Source organism: Chanodichthys erythropterus, chromosome 6, assembly GCF_024489055.1.
Source record: "Chanodichthys erythropterus isolate Z2021 chromosome 6, ASM2448905v1, whole genome shotgun sequence".
Taxonomy (NCBI): domain Eukaryota; kingdom Metazoa; phylum Chordata; class Actinopteri; order Cypriniformes; family Xenocyprididae; genus Chanodichthys; species Chanodichthys erythropterus.
In genome coordinates this window covers 2,549,014-2,574,179 of record NC_090226.1, presented here as the reverse complement: position 1 = coordinate 2,574,179, position 25,166 = coordinate 2,549,014, and the positions used below count along the sequence as shown (strand labels likewise).

General features: G+C 33.9%; 2 protein-coding genes across 2 annotated transcripts in view; both read left to right on the top strand.

The window, feature by feature from the left end:
- The first annotated feature begins 1,162 nt into the window (after nucleotides 1–1,162).
- On the top strand, nucleotides 1,163–4,059 carry hesx1 (HESX homeobox 1). Its single transcript, XM_067387071.1, has 4 exons — nucleotides 1,163–1,298; nucleotides 2,652–2,824; nucleotides 3,692–3,793; nucleotides 3,949–4,059. Exons 1-4 carry the CDS (start codon nucleotides 1,163–1,165, stop codon nucleotides 4,057–4,059), a joined length of 522 nt encoding a protein of 173 aa, XP_067243172.1.
- Nucleotides 4,060–8,287: 4,228 nt separating this feature from the next.
- The window catches only part of il17rd (interleukin 17 receptor D), a 50,336-nt gene continuing 33,457 nt past the window's right edge, over nucleotides 8,288–25,166 (top strand). Inside the window, exon 1 of the mRNA XM_067387069.1 lies at nucleotides 8,288–8,458. Coding sequence (XP_067243170.1) covers nucleotides 8,345–8,458 — 114 coding nt within the window. The 5' untranslated portion in view covers nucleotides 8,288–8,344. The remainder of the gene's footprint in view (nucleotides 8,459–25,166) is intronic.

Genomic DNA, 25,166 nt, shown 5'->3' with positions numbered 1-25,166 from the left:
CACATACTTCTGAAGTGTCTGAGAATAAATGGGAACACTTTACAATAAGGTTAACATGAACTAAGAATAAACTATTCTTCAGCATCTAATCTAATGTTAATCTCACTTACTAATACATTTTTAAGATGAAATGCATTTGTTAACATTAGTTAATGCACTCTGAAACAACATGAACATAAACAAAGGCTGTAAAAATATATTGCTCGTTGTTAGTTTATGTTAATTCCGTTAACAAATGAGACATTATTGTAAAATGTTACTGAATAAATAACATCGAACCCTAAGGATTTGAAAACAACCTCAATACGAGTTCCATAAAACTCTCCAAAGTTGTGCAAGCAACTGGATTATCTCTGTAAAATAAAGCGTTAATTGCTTGTATTGTTGTTTAGGTGATCTTATTTTCATTTCTAATTGGACTTCATTTAGTTTGCATTTAAACAAGTCTAATTGGTCATTTCTTTGCAAAACAATGGATCCGCAGGGGCCGCGCTCGTGTCCCCGGTGCTCTCCAAGAGGCCAAGACAAATAAACAAGCAAGTCATTTATTAAAAGCAGCCAAGCAACCAAAAGAGATCAATTCAGCATTGAATGAGACAATTATTACATGCTGCTTCCAGCAAATTGCCAAGCAGCCATTGTGCTTTTGTGATCCCGAGCATCGTTCTCCATGCATGTCAAGAGAGAATGGGAATATTCAGCAGGATTAGTTTAAACAGCATTAGGCTTTATTATTATTTTAAACCTGTGTGGTAGAAAATAAGGTAAATAAGATTAGGCACTAGTTGACTGCTTTCTCATAATGCTGGAGATGCAGCAGAAGGAAACGAGGAGAAGATAAATCCTGGGAACGGGGCCTAATTTTCTACCTGGTGAGTAAAAAGAATGGCACATCAGCCGTGTTTTGTCCCGTTCAATAGCAGCTTTAAGGGATTCAGTGTCTCTAGAAGATAACAGGTTGCTGCTTCAGGTTGGAACGCCTCATTTGGACCCTGAATTACCTGCAGTCCAGGGGCCCCACGGTGAGGGCCGGCGATTCACATGTAAAACACTCCATCTCGGGCTTTAATTGGAGGCTATACATGAGAGAGGAGCTATAAAGACCAACCTCAAGCTTTCAGATCACACCAGTGAAGGTCCAGTCGGAGAAGAAGAGCATCAGATGGCGTCTCTCACAGTCAGCGCGCACCAGAACAGCCCGATGAACAGACAGTCCGCGTTCACCATTGACAGCATCCTGGGACTGAACAGACCGGATCAGAGAACAGCGCTGTCAGCACCTTACCGACCCTGGACAGGTAAAACAACACGCCCTATATGCACAAATATGTTTTTGGTGTTTGTTTTTAATGTATTTTTTAAAATGTGTAAACAAAATAGACATCAGGAAAATTTGCATTTACATGCATTCATTTAGCAGACGCTTTTATCCAAAGCTACAATTGAGGAATCTGTATCTGCTTTTAAAATATAACTACAACTAGTGTTTATTTTTAAATATAGTAACTCTGAATAATTTTAAGAGGGCTTAATCTATGTTCCTGGTGACTATTATTGTATATTTTAAAGTAAAACTGCACGAAGGTACAATTTTATTAACAATACTTATGTTAATGTTACTTTAAAAAAAATAAACCTATTAATTAATATTAGGAATAACAATAAACAAGGTGCAAAATAGAAGTTTTACAACAAAAATATTGACCGGTGACTCGGTTCATTGAATCGGTTATCAGAGATCCGTTCGAATGAACCGATTCATTAAAACGAATCGCACTTAGTATTCAACAATATTATTTACATTTATTCATTTACAATAAGCATTCCGTCTCTGGTTTTTAAATAAACTATCTATTTTCAAATATAACTGAATAATTTTAATTTAAGTAGAACTAATCTATTTTCCTAGTGACTATTTTTGTATATTTAAAAAAGAAAAAACTAATAACAACATTGTTTATTGATATAAACATTGTCGCAAAAATAAATTTAATTTTTAGGAGCAAAACTGTAAGAAGGTACAATTTTATAAACAATATTAGGAATAATTCCTGTTAACGTTGCCTTTAAAAAAAAATAAAAACCTTTTCACATGTCCGGGTTTCTCGAAGCGGAAGTCATCATAGGTAAAATTCTATGGCGGTGACACACAGCAGTGTAATTTGATGAAGTATAGTGTTAAAAATGTACATAATTTTTTAAAAAATTGAAAAAATAAAAAACTTTGCAAGATTTACGATGCTAATGACCGTTAAAACGCGTCATCACAACCCGTGAAAAAGGCGCAACCCTCGATGACTCGGTTTACTGAACCGCTTGAGCGATCCGTTCGAATAAACCGATTCACTTAAACGAATCGCACTTGATATTCAATAATATTAATTTGACTGATGAGAACTGAACTGAGCTTCACTATTTTCTTCAGAACTGATTTTATAGATGATCTTTACAACGGAACTGTCTTCAGATGAACAATGACACTATATTTTTTTCGAAATGAACTATGTTTGCATAATTGAATCACTGTTAAACCTGCTTTGAAACAACCTGTATCGTATAAAGCGCTGTGGAAATAAAGTGGGGCTTGATTTTCCAGCGGCCAGCGATAGAGCGCGCGAACTGATGGAGTTAATGTCTTTTATTTTCTTCAGACGTGAAACCAGCATGCCAGAATCGTCGCGTGGTCACAGACGGTGAAGCTTCAGTGGATGTGAGAGTGAATGAAGATGGTAAATCTTACAGTAAAACACCAGCAGACTCGTACAGGAGAACACTGAACTGGTACATCGGGCGCAGGCCGCGGACGGCGTTCTCTAGCGTTCAGGTAACAGCTGCTGATCTACGCATGCGCTAGAGTTGCTAACATAATAGAATTCATTGCCTGAAGGCTTAAAGGGTTAGTTCACCCAAAAATGAAAATAATGTCATTTATTACTCACCCTCATGTCGTTCTACAGCCGTAAAAGACCTTCGTTCATCTCCGGAACACAAATTAAGATATTGTTGATGAAATCCGATGGCTCAGTGAGGCCATTCAAACTCTCAAGGTTCATAAAGGTACTAAAAACATAGCTGAAACAGTTCATGCGAGTTTAGTGGTTCCATCTTAATATTATAAAGCGACAAGAATACTTTTTGTGCGCCAAAAAAACAATATGGATTTGGGTCGATTTCAAAACACTGCTTCAGAGCGTTACGAATCGAATCAGTGAATCGGAGCGCCAAAGTCACGTGATTGCAGCAGTTGAGCCGTTTGATAGGAGATCCGAATCCCTAATTCGAAACAAAAGATTCAAAAAGCTCGGAAGCAGTGTTTTGATATAGATATTGTTGAAAAGTCGTTATTTTGTTTTGTTTTTTGGCGCACAAAAAGTATTCTTATCGCTTTATAATATTAACATAGAACCACTGAACTCACATGAACTGTTTCGAATAGTTTTTAGTAACTTTATGGACCTTGAGATTTTGAATAACTTTGCTCTCTACCTGAGCCATTGGATTTCATCAACAATATCTTTGTATATTTGTGTTCTGAGGATGAACGAAGGTCTTACGGGTGTGGAACGACATGAAGGTGACTAATAAATGAAATAAATTTTTATTTTTGGGTAAACTAACCCTTTAATACACTAAAGAATAAACTGTGTTTTCAACTGTAGTTTTATATTAATGATGTGTTTTCTATGTCCAGATCAAGATATTGGAGAGTGTGTTTCAAGTGAACTCATACCCGGGCATTGATATACGTGAAGAACTTGCTAAGAAACTTCATCTAGATGAGGACAGAATTCAGGTAAGGATGGCTCTGTTCATTCTTGATCTAATCAGTGCATCATTTGCTTTGATATTGTAAATAACCAAGAGTAATATAGTTTGTTTTAGGATATTAGGACTTGTTAAGATACTAAACTGGAGGATCTGACTGATGTTTTTATGTCTGTCTCTTAGATTTGGTTCCAGAACAGAAGAGCAAAGCTGAAGCGCTCACACAGAGAGTCTCAGTTTCTCATGGTGAAAAACGTCCTTAATGATTTACAAACCAGCAGAGACGAACGCTGACTGTCACATTTGTTCATATTATTTCTTTCGCTCTGCGATATTGTAATTTATTATATGTCTTTACCACTTATGCAATTAATAATTATCTCTCACTGTGATTTAAATGCTAAAGATTCTTATTGTGTGTTTACTGAAAATATAAAAGAATAAAGTTGTTATAAATACAATTTTGGTCCAACATTTTAATTAAATCCTTTAAACACTTTCTCCAGTTCCAAGTGGAGTTAAGTGAACATTATCTTCTGTTAAGCAAACACATCATCACCCCCCACCTCCAAACTAATTAGTGCTTTTTAACTATAAGGCTCAGTAAACCTATTAACTATAGATTGACAAAGGGGGATTTCTCTGAGGGGGGGCTTTAAATTTGCATTTGAGTCACTTTCAACATTTCCAGCACTTGCACAGTTTTGCATGTTTGAAAGGAAGTTTTTAACTATAATATAATATAATATAATATAATATAATATAATATAATATAATAAATATAATTTAATTGTGCATTTTGCATGATTGTGTTGTGAACAAACACTTGGTGGCGCTATTGTGTTAGCTTTTGCTCTGAAATAGAACTTTTTTAAAATTTGTATACAGTATACATTGTTTTTAACAAATACAAGACTAAACATAAAGACAAACTAAACTGTTCTGCCTTTAAACAAATGCATTATTATCTTTGTTGTTATATAATGTATAATATTACAGTAAGCAACATAAAATAATATTTAAAACTTCAAAGCTACAAATTTCTCCCAGAGAGACAAATATTTGTCTATATTTCACAGGTCAATGCAACACATGTTTACAGCTTTTAATATATATATATATATATATATATATATATATATATATATATATATATATATATATATATATATATATATATAGTGCTGTCAAAGATTAACCGTGATTAAATGCATCCAAAATAAAAGTTCATGTTTACATAATATATGTGTGTGTACTGTATAATTATTATGTATATATAAACACACACACACACACACACACACACACACACACACACACACACACACACACACACACACACACACACACACACACACATTTATGTATATATTTAAGAAATATTTGCATATATACTGTATATATATATCTTTATATAATTTATATTATATATAAATATAAACATTTTGTATATAAATATAAAAAATCTTAAATATATACATAATAATTATACAGTACACACAGACACATATATTATGTAAACATGAACTTTTATTTTGGAAGCGATTAATCGTGATTACTCTTTTGAGAGCACTAATAAATAAATATGTAATATATATATACACACACACACACACACACACACACACACACACACGCATACTATATATATATCCCATGCAGGCCCTGCATTATGAATGCATCATAAAAGTTGTTTTAGGGCATTTCTGGTGTGCTCATCTTTAAAAAGCAGCTTCTTTTCATGTTTGTCAGTAACAGAAGCGGAGCTGAAACAGGATCTGGGTGTATCTGTCCAGACAGAGGCTCAAATGCACCGATTCCTCTGGCCTCCAGTTTTCTGTCTTTGATCTGAAACAGGATAGTTGGATGCACATTGTGGCTGTTGGATACAGAGCTGATGAGCCAAACTTTCTCTCTTTCTCTCAAGCATTTGAGACAACGCCAGCAATATCATCAGGACTGCATGGAAACCAATATTTTCCAGGTGATGCATATCTGAAAAGAATGAAATAGTTTCTTGACTGCGAACACTCAAAGCTGAAAAACCTAAACCATTACTTCACCTGTTTTTATAATTTGAAGTCTCTGGAAACTGTTGTCTGGCACCTGCACACTTCCATATTTCATGTCATTTTCTGGGTTTCGTGTATCATCTGAAACCAGAGTTTGATTTGAGGGATGAGAATATTCGTTTATGTTTGGTTTTGTCAAATGTGTCGAAAACTGAGATTAATGCATTGAGCAAACAACCACTGCTGCAATAACCAATCCGGGGACTTCATCATGACATGCTGCTAACAGATTATTCAAATTTCACTAATGCGTCAATAGATTACACATTCATGCATACTTCAGATGTTTCAAGCGTGTCATAACAGGGTGTGAATGAATCTCTAACCTGTGAGGTCTGTCAGGTTTTGTAACCTGAAATTATAAAACAATGAAATATGGCAGTGTCAATCGCTGTAAAAATGAACATGGTTTCATAATGAACTATAAAATAATCTGTCTGAGGTACAGGTACACACACATAGGTTATAATCAGACTATCATACTATTTTGCAGCATTCTGCACACATTATGCAAATATTCTATAAGTAGCTGGATGATCTACTACATTTATGGATAAAATTATGGATGTGACATGACAAGGTCATGTGGCAAATCATGGCATACTGGTGTTTGGAACATTTATGGTTGTATAAAATGATATTTAAATAAAAATGGATTTTGAAGCACAGCACATAAATCTGGTAATCAGTTTATTCCATAAATACAGAATATTTGCATACATTTAGAAGATCAGTGTTGAGTAAGTTATTAATTATTAATATGATTACTGTACTTAATTACTCTCTCTAAAAAGTATTGCATTACTTATTACTAATTAATTTCTAAATCCCATATCAACCTCGACCAGATGAACAATTCAAAGATAGACACAAAACTGCTCTATAAAATTGCATAAATTATTTTTAAACTGACCAAAGTAGTATTTAAAGGGAGAATGTTAAATTATAAACATACATTTTTAACATTAGATGTTAAATTTTGATGTTAAATCCACTATTGTTTTATAAAGAATTTGTTCTATAGTCTATAAAGTATTTAATTACATTACAGAAAAAATAAGAGTAATACATTACTTTATCTTTTTGAGGGAAAAGTAATTAAATTACAGTAATTAATTATTTAGTAATGAAAGAGCTAGTAGCCTATGTGATATCAGAAAAATAACTGTAAAAAAATGAAACAAATTTACACAGTAAAATACCGTTTCCATTGAAAAAGTAAAATACCACAAAAACAATGCATTCTGGGTCATATTTGTCATTTTAAGAAAAGTCACACTCAAAAGTCACACTTATTCAGTCACACTTTAAAAAATAACTGTAAAAAAACAAAACAAATTTACACAGTAAAATATCGTTTTCCATTGAAACAGTAATGTACTGTAAAACAGTGCATTCTGGTTAATATTATTTGTCATTTCTGAGATAGTATCCTATAGGATACTTTCTCGAAAATAACATATATTACCCAGAATACGTTGTATACACAGAATATATTGTATGGAGGTGTCGCGGCTTCCGGAGCGTATCGGCGAACGGATCCGCTGTATCGGCATCCACTTGCGCGCAATGGTGGATCCGCAACAAAGGTGGATTTACGGAACCTCGCACATGACATGCAGGAATTAATTCGTGCACGCGATTTAGTAATTTGTTCCCTCAATTTACAATTTCCTATTTCGATCCCTCGATTAATAAATAATGTGCATGATTTATAAATAGAGGGAACGAAATAGGAAATCGTGCGCACGATTTAGTAAATCGGGGGAACGATTTAGCCTACTATTTTTTTCCTGCACGTAATGTCTGGGGCTCCGTACGCATTAGCTTGAACCAACCTGAAAAATGCAGTTTTTTGTCATGATTCGAGCGTATAGAAACAAAAATTATGAGACAGTTGTTTTCAGATTTCATCAGTGGTTTTAAATATGAAATTTAATCGAAAGCTTTGGCGAACAGCTTTGGAGAATTTGATGTTTCCCCATTCAAAGAGATAGAAACTGCACTTGCATGCCTGAGACGTGTTTCAAAGATGGCCGCCGAGTGAAATGACTTGTCTTAAAGGAACTTTGATAAAGCATGCAATAAATAAATTAATAAACAAACAAAAATTACGAGACTGGGATGAGATGAGATAAACAAAATGCCTTTGGTCCCCTGTTAAATGGTAAAGTGTGGCACATGTTTGGTTGCTAAAATTTAAAATTTCTAGAATCTGTAAAGTTCTATTGAGAGACGTTTTTAGGGTATAATTGCTGTATGAAGTCAGTACTTTTATTATTTAGTTTCAAACACAGAACAAGTAGAGCTCACTGCATTTGCATGTAGTATGCTTTGAATACATACTGCATACTACATAAACAGTACGACTGGAATGGCGGTATGCTGTTGTTTGCGCGCACACACACACACACACACACACGGAGCTCCACCTTGTGAGGCTCGTGAACCTCCTTCACAATCCTCCGCGTTCATTCTCATCAGTGGAGCTTCATGGACGGGCAGGAATGGCTGTATCACGGAGACTTGTTCATTTTTTCACGGCTTTATTCGTGTTTCTGTGCTACAGCGCTTCGGTGAACGGAGGAAAGAGAGGAAACTCGGATAAATGCAACTACAAGGTAAAGACACAATCCACTAAAATATTTAAAACACGTCGCGTGCGAGGTTTCTGTCAGAGACACGAGCTGAAACTTCACGAACAAGTTCAGTCATGTCATGTCACCTCAGAAGAACATTTAAAGCTTTTAATAATTGAGTTTGAAGTTTAAATAAGAGCATTTTTACGTTATGTATAAGTAAAACTACACGTATTTGATACAAAACTAACATTTGTAGAACAGATGATGTGTGTTTGTTGAGGTGTACACTTTAAAATAAAGGTCTGATATCATAGGAAAACATTTCTACACCTGTTTATTCTGAAAACCATCTTTGTGACTCAGAATTCAAAACGCTAATCTGAAGAAACTGTTATTCACCTTTTTTTAAAAGAACTCTATGCAGTCAATACAAGTTGAAGAATCTTTATTTTTAAGAGTGCACCTGCATGTTTTAAAGTGTTCTTCACTCTTGTGCAAACAGTGTTCATCCGGTCAGAAGCATTGAGCTTTGGGAAATGGCCTTTTTAGGAGGTCAGATGTGTGAAAGAGTCTCTCAGTGGAGTCTATTGTTGATCTATTGTTGCTGGAGTTGACCTGTTGATGCTTTTGTGAATGGAGTTGAATGGTGGTTGTAGACTGGAGATCACTATGGGAAGCTTTACAGATTTTGATTTAAGCATTCAGTTGAATGTACTTCCTTTTATTGGCATTATACAAGTCTAATGTGTGGCAAAACATGTCCTGAACAAAACATGAAACTGCCGTAGGATATAAGGTGCAGCTTTTCAATAATACTTTAATGGTTCAATCTTTTTGATTTTATAGACATCAACACGACATGAAAATAAGGAAAATGCTAAGCTGTTTTGTCTGAGCTGTTGTTTAGTTGTTTGCCTATAGATGACTTTTATGAATGAGTTCCCAATGAGGTTTTTTAAAGCACTATTTTGAAATGTAATCATGCTGATTATGTTATGCACAATTATTTAATAGTCATGTTTTTTTATTAGATGTGCAGTGAAAAACAATTTCCATTTTAAATGTACCAGCTAGAGATATGCAAAGTGAGCCACATTTGGTTTTCGATCACTGAAAATGGGTAAAATTCAACAAATTGATCATGGAGCTGCTTTGAAATCCCCACATCTATGGGATTGAACCATATAGAGCCTTGAAAATGAAGATCTCAAAACGAAAGTTTATTAAAAATGAGAATCTAGAAGGATATTAAGATATCTTGAATATTTCTTGAGTTACAGGCATGCAAACTTTGGAAAAAGGAATATTTATGGCACTCGGTCAGGTATGTTCAATGCAACTGATTTGATTGAAAAACACAAGATATACAAGTCTAGTTTCAACATTATTTGTTCTTCAGATACTCCTCTTTAAAAGATCGTATCAGCTGTACGCAAAGTGACCCACATTTGGTTTTGACCATTGAAAATGTGTCCAATTTACTCTTTGAGCCACATTAACATGTCCATATCTCTGGGACTGAACAATATAGGGCCTTTACTTTTGGTATCTTCATTTTAAAGTTAGTCAAGAAACAGAATATAGAAGCATATTAAGATATCTTTAATACTTCTTGAGTTACAGGCATCCAAACTTGAGGCGAAAACACACAAGAAGTGCTTTTTTCCCATTTTTGAACTGTCACCGTTGGCATATAATGAAACAAAGATTTCTAAAGTCAACGGATTTTACTAGTAGATCTACCAATCTCTTTGTAAAAATAAAATAATGATGCTGCCATCTTTCTAAAGTCACTTTTACCCCCCTGTAAATTGGCTCCAAATCTCAGGTTAAAATGATCATTTTGACCCCCTTCTACAAAATAGTGGATTACTCAATAATTATACATCTGTGACATTTCATCACTATTTATGTTTGTCTTTCTACAGAATCTTTTTTAACAAAATCAATATAGTCTGGTTGAGTTGACAGAATGAGCCATTTCCATTTTAAATAGAGCAGCTAGAGACCTTTTTAAATGAGTATCAAGTAAGCAAAGATGATTAAAACAATGACTATGGCTGTAATACAACACTCTCCACACGTCCATGTTGTGTTGGCAGTGTTTGTCTTTTGCCTTTCTTCCTGTTGAGCCGTGTCTGGGTAGTTTGCTGATGACAGACGGGCTATTGACGGACAGATTGCCCCCCAGTCTCATTGTCTTACAGGGGCAGAGCTGCTTTTGAAGTCATTTCCCATAGGAAGTCAGTGAACTGTGTGCTCTATTAAAATTCTTTGGCATTTCCTCTTAGGAAGCACAGATCACCTCCCTCCACTGCTACATCAAAGCCGTCCTGTTGAGAGAAACACTTCAGGTGTGAATGAATTGTGTGTTCTTGTGGGCCGTTACAGTTTTTCTTCTGCACTGACAACTAGACTTATGTTGAACTTCTTGCTATTTATAGACAGCAGGCAATGCAACAGACTACATTAATAAAAGCTTGCAGTACATGTGCAATTGTGAAATTGTCCAGTTTTATATGCAAAGTTTTTTTGTGTGTGCTTTTGCTTGTTTTGTGTGTTTTTAAAGCACTTTTTTGTGGCTCTTTAACACTATTTTGCACAATTGCTCATGCTTAGGTTTGGTAGTTTGCTGAGATCTTTGTTGCATGTTTTGTGTTATAGATGTGAATGATGCCTAAGTAGCTTTACAGCATTTAATGACGATGTTTATAATATCTTAAAGGGTTAGTTCACCCAAAAATTAAAATTCAATCATCATTTATCACTTGTGGACAGTAACATATCTGTACTTTTTCGGAGTAATTTTATTTGGGAAACTTTTACTTCACTACATTTCAAAGCATAATAATATCATACTACATTTCATAAAAACATATCATTCCTCATTATTTCGAAGTTTGAACTCTGAACCTCTGGAGCGCTATAGCAATGTCTGATTCGTAAACGAGCTGATTCCTTTCAGTGAACCTGATGAATTGGTTAAATTTTGATTAAATTATACATATAAAGCGATCAAAGAACGCTCCCTTAACAATCGCTGGAGCTGTCAATCAAACAGCATGAGTTTATTGGTGGCTAAGTTCTGGACTCTCGCCCATTTTATTCAACGAATCTCTTAGTTACATCGTGTTTGCATTGTTAGTTACGATGAAAGCATTGGTTAGTGTGCAGAAATTGAGTTGCAATGACGAGATCACTGCTTTCATGCGCTCAACAACATGTCTGTGATTGGCTACATGTTCATCACTGCAACCTTTCATGCCATAGATCTAAATGTAATGCAACACTTTTCACGATTAGTTAACCTTGAGAGCTGTAATAGTTGAAACATGCTAAAAGTTTCTGAGACAGTAATACTTAGCTATTTCATATTGTGAAGATGTTAACCAATCACATCAGTGGGAGTTTACACTGAAGACACACAGCGTTTAAATAAGAGGGCTAAAATCAGGATTTAAAAAATTCCTTTTATTTCTAAATTATGACAATTTTTGATGTGAAAAGCATACTAACATTATAAGTGCACCCCAGGAAACATTATAAAACTATAAGCAACTCAGTTCATGACCCCTTTAAGGCTCGTTCACACCAAAAATGATAACTATATAAGCGTCCACACCAATGCACGATTTTAAATGCTCTTTAAAGCAGGATGGATTCTGAACATTAAATAAATGGTTTGCTAAAAAGTATATATTCCTTTATATGAGTATATTTATGGAGGTAAATATATCCAACTTTTTATGTCTTGTAGAGGAGAGGCAAACTATTATTTTTCGATGCAATCAGACATAAAATTGCAAAAAATCTTAATTTGGGTCATTAAACAATAACTTAGAAATGTATGTTTTGCATGCAAGCACCACTCAAATTTTCATAAAACATAAGTGTGCATTTTTAAGATGCAAAATACGTGAGAGTTTTATACTTGTTTCCTGTTTTTTGACCGCCACCCAGTTCAGGTTAAGACTCAGGAAAAACAAAAGTAGATATTTCAATTGGCCTCCGAGCTTTGCCGGGCTCCAGCCGAGGGGGCAGGAGGCTCAATTGGATCTCCGATGGGGGCCTGTTGGACTCAGATTAAAGTGGTTGTTCTCTCCGGAAGTCCCAGGCCTCTCGGCTCAATAGCATCCTGCCTTTGGCTTTCCAATGAGCTCGGTGAGAAATCCTGCTGCTAGAGAATTGTCTGAGCCCAACTTTCCTCTCCTTCTCACTCAGAGTCTGACCTCAAGCTCTGTATCTCTGTTAAAGAAATAACGGAATTCATTACGGCACAGATATTGCTGGCTGTGTTCAGCTAAAGTCCCGTCCCCGTCCATCTGGTGAAGTTATGCTCTCTGAATGTGCTGAGAGTGATGTCAGCCAAACCTCACAAACTTTAGCAAGGATCTCGAAATTGTTTCCAGCGAGGTTTCTGGGGGTGCGTCGCGGCAGGCGATTAGCATCGGGGGAGGCTGTGTTTTTCATGTACAAACCTCAGTTGTGCATTGAAGTGAATCACAATGATTAATATTCAACGACATAGAGCTCACTTTTCCTTCGGCACTCAAGTAAATGTTTTGCAGAGAGCGTATTTATTTGTTCCTCAAAGAACTTTCACCAAAAACATTTGTCTTTATTTACTCTGCCTCATGAGGACCAGTTTGACTAATATTATGAATATTGTTGGCTCTTTGACGAATTGTTTTGATGAAGTCATTTTGGATAAATGTAAATGCTAAATCTATAAATGTAAATGACTGACTTTCTGCTGTGAAAAACAAAATGAGCTTTTAGGCAAAATCCAAGCAAATTAATATCTATAAAGTCCATAAACATAGTCTATGACTTGTGCACTATATTCCAAGTCTTCTGAATTCATATGAAGCTTTGTGTGAGGAACAGACCCCAAAACAGTTGATACTGTTTCCATCCACTGTAGCTTTAAAATCTTATTTGTAGTTGCATTTTTGCACGATTTGATAATGTGAAAACCATTGGCACGATGCATCAAGACATTTTATCACAAGCATAAGTTTATATCTCGCAATTCTGACTTTAAAACTCGCAATTCTGACTTTATATCAGGCAATTCTGACTTTATATCTCGCAATTCTGACTTTATAACTCGCAATTCTGACTTTATAACTCGCAATTCTGACTTTATATCAGGCAATTCTGACTTTATATCTCGCAATTCTGACTTTATAACTCGCAATTCTGACTTTATAACTCGCAATTCTGACTTTATAACTCGCAATTCTGACTTTATATCAGGCAATTCTGACTTTATATCTCGCAATTCTGACTTTATAACTCGCAATTCTGACTTTATAACTCGCAATTCTGACTTTATAACTCGCAATTCTGACTTTATAACTCGCAATTCAGACTTTATATCGCAATTCAGACTTTATATCGCAATTCAGACTTTATATCTCGCAATTCTGACTTTATATCTCGCAATTTTGACTTTATAACTCGCAATTCTGACTTTATAACTCGCAATTCTGACTTTATATCTCGTAATTCTGACTTTATAACTCGCAATTCAGACTTTATATCTCACAATTCTGACTTTAGATCTTGCAATGAATCTGTTTTTATTTCTCGCAATAACAAGTTTATATCTCGCAATTCTGATTTAATAGCAAGAATAAAAGTCAAAATTGTGAGATAAAAATTCACAATTATCTATTAAATAGTTTTATTCCATGGCAGAAACGAGCTTCAATAGATTTGAGAGCTCTGGCAGATTATCAGTCTATGAAGATGATCTGTCTATGAAAATTTTGGTTTGTTCCTCACACAAAGCTGTTATATGATTTCAGAAAACATGGAATATAATTTTATGTTGCTTTTGGATTTCAGAAGTATAAATACTTTTATTGTGTGATAAAGAACACTGAGAACATTCTGCTAAACATTAGATCTTTTTAATAATAATAATAATAATAATAATAATAATAATACAGGGTTGGAGTAATTGTGAACCATTTCTTTAATTGATTGACCTTAGAAAGTCAATCTTGACCTTTAGCAGTGCAATCAGTGAAGATTTTAATGTCTTAGACATGTGATTTAAAACTTGCTTATAATGAAATATTTTCCTTTTTATGTTCCAGTGTTTTCAGTGAAAACACATCGTCTTAATTGGCTTCTTTAGTTCTTAGTCTTGCGGATGCTTCATGTACATGTTATTTTTAAGCAGTCGGATGAGAAACCTTTATAAACCAGAAGGACTCTCATTGGTGGCCTTGACAACAGATCTATATCAGGTGTTTAGTTATGGCACGAATGGCTCAGAAAAATAAACAAGAATTGGCCTGAAATCTCCCAGCTACAGTTTAATATACTAGGTCAAATAAAACAAAAGCATAACGCCTGTGTTTTACTTTGTCCCAAGACGAACACAAGCAGAATCCCGGCCAAGACCTTCCTTTATTACTGTGGTCCGGGATCTAATGAGTGCATGAGTGCATATATGGGCCGCCTTTTTCCATTTCTGTGTGTGTTTTACAAAAAAGCCTTCACACTTTGGGTCCTTGTTCTCGTAACATCTGTTTGAGGATGAATGATCGGGAAGGGGGTGTGTTTCGTAGCGCTCGCGGTACGGAGAGAGAATGAAAAGGGGGGAGATCTGAGTTATTTCTGTGCCATCTTAAGGGTGCATTGAAAACCATCCAAGCAGCTCGTCACCTTGGAGGCTGTGTCTTGTGGTGCGGTGGGAAAATCCCTGGTTGGCTAGCTCTGAATCGGCCCGGTTCGCTGAACCGCTTTGAATTCTGGGATGGAGGTCTTTCAGAAGCGACACTTCTTTTGACCGGACGAGTGCTCCTGCCGCTCGGTCTGAATGGCAGGATGTTGCTGGTAAACTTAGGGATGTTAAAAGTGAATTAAGAGTTGGGCCACTCTGTTCAGCTCGGCTGGGGGCCTGTGATTGGTCAGTGATTTTTCTGCTCTTAGTCAATCTAAAGAAGTTGGTCTGACCTGCATGTGTTTTCAGAATTAGTAGAAGAGGGTTTAACTAACATCCTACATCTGCAGTCATTTGCAGTTTCATTTTTCAAAGTTGCTCACGATTTGATCATGTGAAAACCATTGGCACGATGCATCAAGACATTTTATCACAAGCATAAGTTTATCTCTCACAATTCTGACTTTAAATCACGCAATTCTGAATTTATATCGTTTAAGTAATATCCTACATCTGAATGATTTATTTATATTACGGTTATGTAAATATCATTATGTATAATATATATATATATATATTAGAATTATTTTTTTTAATGATTTATATAATTATTGATTGTTAATTATTTAAATTATTTAATATTAATAAATAATTTAATAAAAAATAATAATTTGATATTTTATATATATATGACTATTTGAATTGTTTACTTAATTATTTAATATTTAATGACATATATAATATATACTTTATTTATCTAATTTTTTATTATATATATATATATATTATTATTATAATTATTATTATTATTATTTAGTGATATCTTTATACATTTGGTGTATGTTGTTTATATATATATATATATATATTATAAAATAATCTTATTTATATATACATAACCATGTTTTTAAAAATGCAATATATATACATACATTAATTTTAATTGTTTATTTATTTAATATTATTATTATATAATATATCTATTTTTTATTATTTAATTTTTAATTATTTATGTATTATTATTATTTAATGATATAGAGATATAGATCAATAATTATTTTTATTAAAAACATTATTTTATATATACATAAGCATGTTTTTTTTATATCCATTACAATTCTTTAAAAGTGTGTATGTTTTTATACACGCATGACCATTTCTGCCATTGAGTGTGCTGTCCTACCGCTCACTTCTATTCATAATCAACCATGAAACAAATAAAATGCTGAAATAGACCATGCAAAATAAAATGATTTGTAATATGGCTATAAAATGTCTCCTAAACTTAATGCATAACAAATCTGAACATTTATTTATGCTATTGGAGCTTGCACTTTAACCTCATACAGTGTGCGACCCTGAGGGCTGTAACTCGAGTCCGTTTGCACTGCAGAGAGACTCAATCTGTGGTCATAACCAGCCCTTCCTCTTTCTCCCTGCCGCCCCACAGACTGAAGTCATTACAATCAATTAGCTGCTCTTTGCTCCGGCCTAATCAAGGATCTGGTACAGAGCAACTTCCTGCCTGTAGGTTTCAGGCAATGATTTGAGATTATACAGTGTCTGTGTTTTACAGGGTGAAGTATGCGCCGGCCTCTGAGCTCTGGGGTGGAAGCATCTTTATGTCCTCAGTTTTAAAACCACAGCTTTATATGTGTTATCTCTGATCTTTTTTTTTTAGCTATAATAAAGTCCAGAGGGTACTGAAGTGTTCAAATTGAAGTAAATCATATTAGATTGACATAACTATTCAAAGTCAAAAATTACCCTAACTTGATACACATTCTAGGTCATTATACACTTTTTAAAATAAATGTGCTGTTTTCACAGTGATGCCATCGAAGAACCATTTTAGATTTCCCAAGGCATTTTCAGCAAACAGTTCTTAAAAAAAACAACAGGTTTTCTAGAACTTTTTAATAACCTGAAGAACCTTTTTCCACTAAAAGAACCATTTGTTCAATGGAAAGTTTCCACTGATGTTAAATCCTTTTAAAAGTGTAGCTGCACGATTCATTCATGTTGTTCCAAAGAATAAAAGTGTTTGTCTTTGTAATCTTTAATCAAAATGATCTTCATCTTTTCATTGAACTTTTACAATATTAACAGGATAAATATTGTACTCAGTCCACCCAATCCCCCAATAACTAAATAAAACATTATATTTATAATAAATTAATAAATTAAATATATTACTAAATTAGTACAAAAAATATATACAATATGTCATAATTTAAAATAATATAAAACAATAAAGAAAAAATAAAATAAACTAATATTAAATGTATAAATTATTATTAAATATATATATGTGTATATATATATATATATATATATATATATATATATATATATATATATATATATATATATATATATATATATATATATATATATATATATATATATATATATATATATATATATATGAATGAATAAATTAATAATAAATATATTAATAAAGCAATACATAAATATAGATAAAAATATATAAATCAATAATAAATGTAAATAATAATAATAGTGTATATATAATAAATTATAATAATAGTGTTTTATATATATATATATATATATATATATATATATATATATATATATATATATATATATATATATATATATATATATATATATATATATAATACACACATAAAAAATAATCCAATACGCAATCATAGAGTTTAAAATGCAATAAATTCTAAGGTGACTTTCACGTTTCATGTTGACTTCAAGAGTCGCTGTACTTCAGCACCATAAGTAGATTTAATGCATAGGTGTTTTCCGAGCCTGTGTAATCGAGCTTGTGCAGCTAGAAGCTCCTGCGTTCACTGTGTTTCGGGCTTATGAGGGGCTCTGTGCCTCAGGCTGAGAGGTTAGTCCGCATGTGATCCCCTCTCTTGTGTCTCATCCGTCGTTCTTGGCACCGCCTCTGTGTTTTCCATTAGAGCCGCGAGATGATCTTCCCTTCTCTTCCTCTTCTTCATGGTCATGCAGTTCTGGAAGCCTCTGGGCAGCGGTGCATTCTTAACGCATGAAACCCAAAACTTCAAATCCCACAAGCCTTCTGTCCTCTCTGTGAAGACATTCATTGTTTGTTAATGTCATCCGGCAGGTCATTCTTGGCCGCGTCTTCTCGTGTCTTTTCTCTGTATCGCTGCTTGTTCTTGCAGCGCTGACGCACAATGTCTGTTTTATCACCGCACACTTTTAATCCAGGCCTATAGAAGTGTAAATGAAAGGGCTTTTTTGAGGATCGGTTTCTCTCATGTTGTATGACTGCTGAGAGCAGGTCTGGGCTTGTTTCGGTAGTTTCTGTCTGCTTTGTTTACATCCTTTTTGTAGTAATGTGAATTTCAAATGATTATAAAAACAAGATGTGATAACAAAAGAGCATGAATCCAAACAACAATGATCTCGAAGCTGAAGTGGACGCCTTGCTGACATGAAAATACGTGTTTTAATTTCTATTATAGTTTCCCAAACGTTTTTGTCACTCTAACCTCTTGAGATTAAGCTATTTCAAAATGTTCACTGTTCTGATGTTCTGGGGCTGTATTCACAAAACATCTTAAGGCTAAAAGTAGCTCCTAACTTACCAATTTAGGAGAAACTCTTAAAAATAATGGGCGTGTCAGTCCTAATTTTAGGAGTCCTAAATTTTTGCTCTAGGAGAATTTCACGAAGCATTTTAGCACTAAAACTAGCTCCTAAATCTGTGAAATGTTAGGAGTAGTCAAGAGGACTCCTAAGTCACTAAGACCAAATCACAAACAGTCCTAATCCACCGAAAAACACTGAACAGTGAACACCATTGAGGCAATAGCGATAGAGCCTTGGGTGCTCAACCTTTTCTTTATAAATGCAATATATTTTGATTTATAGATTTGAATCTATGATGAGACGCCAAAAATAAATCTTTAACAAATAAATAAATATTGTCTGATTACCTGGGGCAATGGTTTTCATGAGTTCACACTTACAAATGATTGAATAGAGTAATATATGTATATTTTGGAATATATACATTTTTATTAAAACATATTTATTTGAATAGTGCAACATTTGTATTTTAAAACCTTTATTTTAATATGGGAATATGACACTTCATTTTAAATCACTGACTCCTCCCCATCAGCCAATCACTGTGTGTATACTCCATAGCAACGATGTCAACCCCGCCCTTACTCTTAGCTTAAGACTTCAGTCTATTCCTTAGTAAAAGTTGGTCTCAGCAGCTTTGTGAATAGGTTTTAAGAGAAAACTCTTAGCTAAGAACTTTTACTGCTATTTAGGAGAACTCTTAGTGGTAAGATAAAATGTTTTGTGAATACGGCCCCCGATATGCAGGTAAACAAATATAATATTTAATAATTTTAGTAAGTGTTTTATTTTTATTATTTTAAATTATTTTTTTAATCTCATATTTGTGTGATTTTTTTTTTTTATTTATTTTTTTTTTTGTGTGTGATTATTTTAATTTTACATTATTTTATAATTAGTGAGTGTTTTATTTAATTTAATGATTTATTTGTTACATTTTGATGATTTTTTTTGATGATTTTATTAAACATTGTTATTTTTACATTATGATTTTCTTTTTAAATATTTAGTGAGTTTTATTTTTTTTAATTTTTAGTTACATTTTTATTTTAATTAGATTATTTCTTTTTAATATTGTTATTTTTAAATTATGATTTTATAAATATTTTGTGATTTTTATTTTATTTATTTTGTTACATTTCTATGATTTTATTTTTATTATTTTTTAATATTGTTATTTTTACATTATGATTTTGTTAATATTTAGTGGGTTTCATTTTTTAAAAAAATATTTTTGTTATATTTTGATTTTGATTTTCATCTTAGTTTTATTTTAATTATTTTTATTTTTAAATTTTTTTATTACATTTTTTATGATTTTTTTATTTCATTTTTGAATTTTATTTCATATTATGATTTTATAAATATTTAGTAAGTGTTTTAGTTTTAGTAATTATTTATTTTACTTTTACATTTTTATGGTTAAGTTAACTATTAGCTTTAATCTATACAGCAAAAATATACTCAGATGTGGCTTTTAGTTTGTTTGGATTCTAAAACATAAAATGTAATGGAATAGTAAATTCATAAATTAATATTCTGTCATTATTTACTAGTAGAAGATCTTTAGCAGAATGTTCACGCTGCTCTTTTAGCATAAAAGCATACGGTGAGCTCCAAAAACTAAATTAAAAGCATCATAAAAGACTATATCCCAAGCCATATAATATTTCTGTGTAAGAAACAGACCAAAATTTAACTTGTATTATAAAACTTAGAATGTTTTATTGTAACTCTGTAAACTTTCAAAAACTTAATCACAATATGTTATTTCTCATTTGAAACACGTTTTGTTCATTATGATTGTGAAATCCTTTACGTTTCGTATTTAGTTTTGCTGTATCCCAGCGGATATGAATCCTGCAGATGTTCGGGACCTTTGCCACGTGTTTCACGGCAGTGAAGGTCAACTGTGCACACATTCAGAAATCGGTTTATGACGGTTCACAGGGCTCAGAGGCCAGATCTTTCCAGGGAATTGAGTGGTTGTGGTGCATGTGTTGACCACTGATCTGAGACATTTCTCATGACTCCTTTCTTCAGATTTTGGGTGTTTTTTGAAAGACAAGGCTGATCCTGGATCAGTGGGTTGAGTTAAGCGCTACCTAGATGTTTTGGGACTGGGAAATCCATCGCCAGTGAGGAAGTTCCCTGTCTGTTAAACACATGAAGTGTGATCTACATGTGCTCATCGCACTTCACACACTCTCTCTGGAGAGCCTGATGTATGAAATAAGCCACAAATAGAACAGGAGGATTTATTGCATGTGTTTTTTGTTGAGTATCATAATTGATACATCAGGCTTTTATAGTGAGAATATGGAGGAAAAACACCTCGGTTTTATTCAGAGGACCAAACAATTTGCAATTTTTATGCAAATATTGATATTTATTTTGCAAGAAAGTGGGATGAAGTTCTGATGCTTTTAATGTAAATCTTTATAACACTATAGCAGACTTCTTGCATAAAATGCATATAAATATCAGTCGTCACTAAGGTTGCAAAGGGGCGGAAAATTTCCGTAAAACTTTCCATGGGTAGTTAAGCTGGGGAATTTTGGAAATATTCCAAGTTGGAAACTTAATTTGAATTGATTGAAAATTAAAAAGAAAATCAACTAAATGTGCATTAAGTCTGTTTTAACAAAGATTATGCTGCAACATGTCCAATTACATTTAAGTTCCCTGTGCAATTTTGCAAAATTTCCAGTTTATTCCCATTTATTCCTGTGAAGTTTCCAACTTTAAAGTTCCCAGACTTTTGCAACCCTAGTTGTCACTCTATATCTGTACCAATAAAATGTCTTAGTAGGATGATATTTGACCTATAATGCTCCTTTCACAAGATGTAATATAAGTCTCTGGTGTCTCCAGAATGTGTCTGTGAAGTTTCAGCTCAATATCATTTATTATAGCTTGTCAAATTTGCCCCTATTTGGGTGTGAGCAAAAACACACCCTTTTTGTGTGTGTCCCTTTAAATGTAAATGAGCTGCTGCTCCCGCCCCCTTTCCAGAAGAGGGCGGAGCTTTAACAGCTCACGCTTTAGTTGCTCAGCAACAACAAAGCTGGGGAATCTTCTCTAACATGGCCCCGCCCCCTTTGTTGAGTGTTGTCGGGGCGGGGTTTATGTAAATTCTAGGGTTTGTGATGTCACCAAACCAGGAAGAAGCTTGTTGTAGTCCCTACCAGCCGTTTGTTGTAGTCCTTAAATAGCGAATTCTGTTATATATCTCCCTTTGCATTGAACTTTGAGCATCGTATGTTGTTTATGCTCAAACAGCAACATTACACACTAACTAAAGTTAAAAAAGTGAAATCATAATCTCTTTAAAACATACATTTTGATTGAGAAATGAACACATAAACGTTCCTCAGAAGCCTGAAGATCATATTTGAGACTCACATTTGAACATGATTTTTGATGTACTGATAATGAAGTAAACCTGCTTCAGTCCAGTAGGTGTTTACATTTTGTGTATGTGAAGGAAAGTACATGCTAATGAACATTTATTAGATCAAGCGAGCACCTCAACTGTGCTCTGTTTACGAAAATGAGCTGGTTAAGTTCCTCAGAGCGAATGTAATGGCATATGGGAGCGTTTTTGTGACAGAATGAGCTGGGAAGACAGGAAAGACATTAAGGGGAGCAGACTGAAGCCCTCCAGCATTTGACCCTTCATCAGATGTTCCCTCTCTGACTTGCCCATCCGGTTCCTCTTTAGGATGAGAGTCGGATGTTTTAGGTACTTGATCAGTACCGATTCAGAGTTTTATGTAGTTGTTGAAAGTATTTATGTCGATGAATGCAGGAGATCTGACAGTCTGTGCCAAGACCTGATCAGTGTCACTTATTTGCTTTGCTTAGACATAGTGCAGGATGTTTGTAGCTGTCGTTGAGTTGCAGACGTGCTCTGAGATGACCATAATTACACAGATGAAGAAAGCTGATACCTGCTCATTAATGCCACATGATCACCTGCAGCTATAGGGCGGCAGTCGGAAATGCCGCCACACAAATGCATGAAACTCAATCTGGATCTGTTTGTTTTGATGTCAAGAAGACAAAAACATATAAAGTTTGTATGCAAGATTATATATCATATTACACCATGACTCTACCATGGTACCGGCACAGTAAACACAGACTCCTCAAGACAAACAAAAGTCTTTGCTGAGTCAGACATGAACCCACTAGAAAGTTGCATATAAAAGTGATTAATAACAACAGGACCTGATAGCAAACACAACGGTGATTGTCCTGGAAAATGACTCTTTTTGGAATATGAAATTGGAGACACATGTTAAGGAAATGAGAAACGTGTGTTCGAGCTCTGCTAAGCTAGGCTGTGGTCAGATTTGTCAAATCCAATGCAAAAAGGTGCTTGTTTCCTTTGTTTGGACATTGGGGGAAGAGAGTTCATCGGATTTTGCTTATTCTAGTGGTTCTGTCGAGGAGGAGATGTGAATTTGTTGTAAGTTTTTTTTTTTATGATTTTTATTTTAAATGGCATTTTAAAGAAATATATATAATAATGAAATATATACAATTAGATTACAATAACAATAGAATTTAGAACTTTATTTCATCATAAAAACAATAAATTGTGTGTGTGTGTATGTATATTGAGCAAATCACCTTTTGAAAGTAATTTGGAGCTTCAAAAAACAAACAAACAAACAACAAAACAATTGTATCGATTACATCATTATACCAGTAGGTCATGACAAGTGATTGTTAACAAAAAATTATTTGTAATTGAATCATTCATTTAAGAGATTCGTTCAAAAACACTGTTCATCCAGTAATGAAACAAATGAAGTCTTTACTAGTGAGTCATTGAATCATTAATTCAAGAGATTCATTCAAAAACATTGTTCATCCAGTAATTAAACAAATTAAGTCTTTACGAGTGAGTCATTGAATCATTAATTCAAGAGATTCATTCAAAAACATTGTTCATCCAGTAATGAAACAAGCGAAGTCTTTACGAGTGAGTCATTGAATCATTCATTCAAGAGATTTGTTCAAAAACATTGTTCATCCAGTAATTAAACAAATTAAGTCTTTACGAGTGAGTCATTGAATCATTCATTCAAGAGATTTGTTCAAAAACACTGTTCGTCCCCTAGTGGAACAAGTGAAGTCTTTATGAGTGAGTCATTGAATCATTCATTCAAGAGATTTGTTCAAAAACATTGTTCATCCAGTAATGAAACAAGCAAAGTCATTACGAGTGAGTCATTGAATCATTCATTCAAGAGATTTGTTCAAAAACACTGTTCGTCCCCTAGTGGAACAAGTGAAGTCTTTATGAGTGAGTCATTGAATCATTCATTCAAGAGATTCATTCAAAAATGCTGTTCGTCCCCTAATGGAACAAGCGAAGTCATTATGAATGAGTCATTGAATCATTCATTCATTTTTTTTAAATAATTCATTCAAATTAAACATTTTTATATAGACTGCAGCAATTAACATTTTGTCATAACCTCTAGTAAATTACATGTCATTTTGTTAAAGTTGTTTGTGAAAAAAAAATAAATCTGAATTTATCCAGAATTGTTCAGCTTCACTTCACTGTTTCACAGTAAGACCAGTAGCATGTATTAAAGCAAACAGGGCGTATTTAGTAAAATAAAGACAATTTCGTCTTTTTCTTCCCGTCACAACATTTCAAATCAAGCCAGCGCTGATCTTGCTTTGTTCTTTCTTTTTTTATTCCAAGCAATTTGTTGTACAAACAGTGAGAAGTGGTCTGGGGGATTTGTTTGTTTTCACAGCGCTGAGGAACAAGCCCCCCGAGAGCAGCTCTGCCGTCCTCAGATCAGCGAGATCTGAAGCTCAATATCATAAGAGCATGTAAGACAAACACAATGATGGAGAGCGGCTGCTGCAGACTCTGACCCCTTTTAACTTTACAGCGTCCGCTCTCCTGCGCTGGATTTATCGCATAGGAGGAGACGTCTTCCTTCAGCCCACGAGGTCTCGACCACGCAACATCATTTGATTTCTTGCATTTGTGACGCCACATGCAGGCCTGGGAGTTTAGTTCATTTCAAGTTTATGCATGCAAAATGGATGTGCAAAAATATGTCTGGAGTTTTAGTAGGGCTGAATAATTAATCACTGTAAAATCAAAATTGCAGTATGGCTTAGTGTTGTAAAGGCTGTTATTACATGTGCTTTTCAGAGTGTAGCACAGCTTTGTGTTTATTTACATGCCCAAATCTACAAGCGCTGTGAGTTTGCATTGCTTATAATGTGCGTTAAAGAATGCAACACGTACACATGAACGTACACATGACTTTTAATGAGAAACGTTTGCAAATGTATTGCCAACAAAGGATATGCTTTAATATAAAAAACAACAACAAGCTTTTATTTTGGTGCATTACTGCAGGGAGTAATGCACCAAAATAAAAGCTTGTTGTTGTTTTTTAACAGTTGAAAATTAAGAAATGA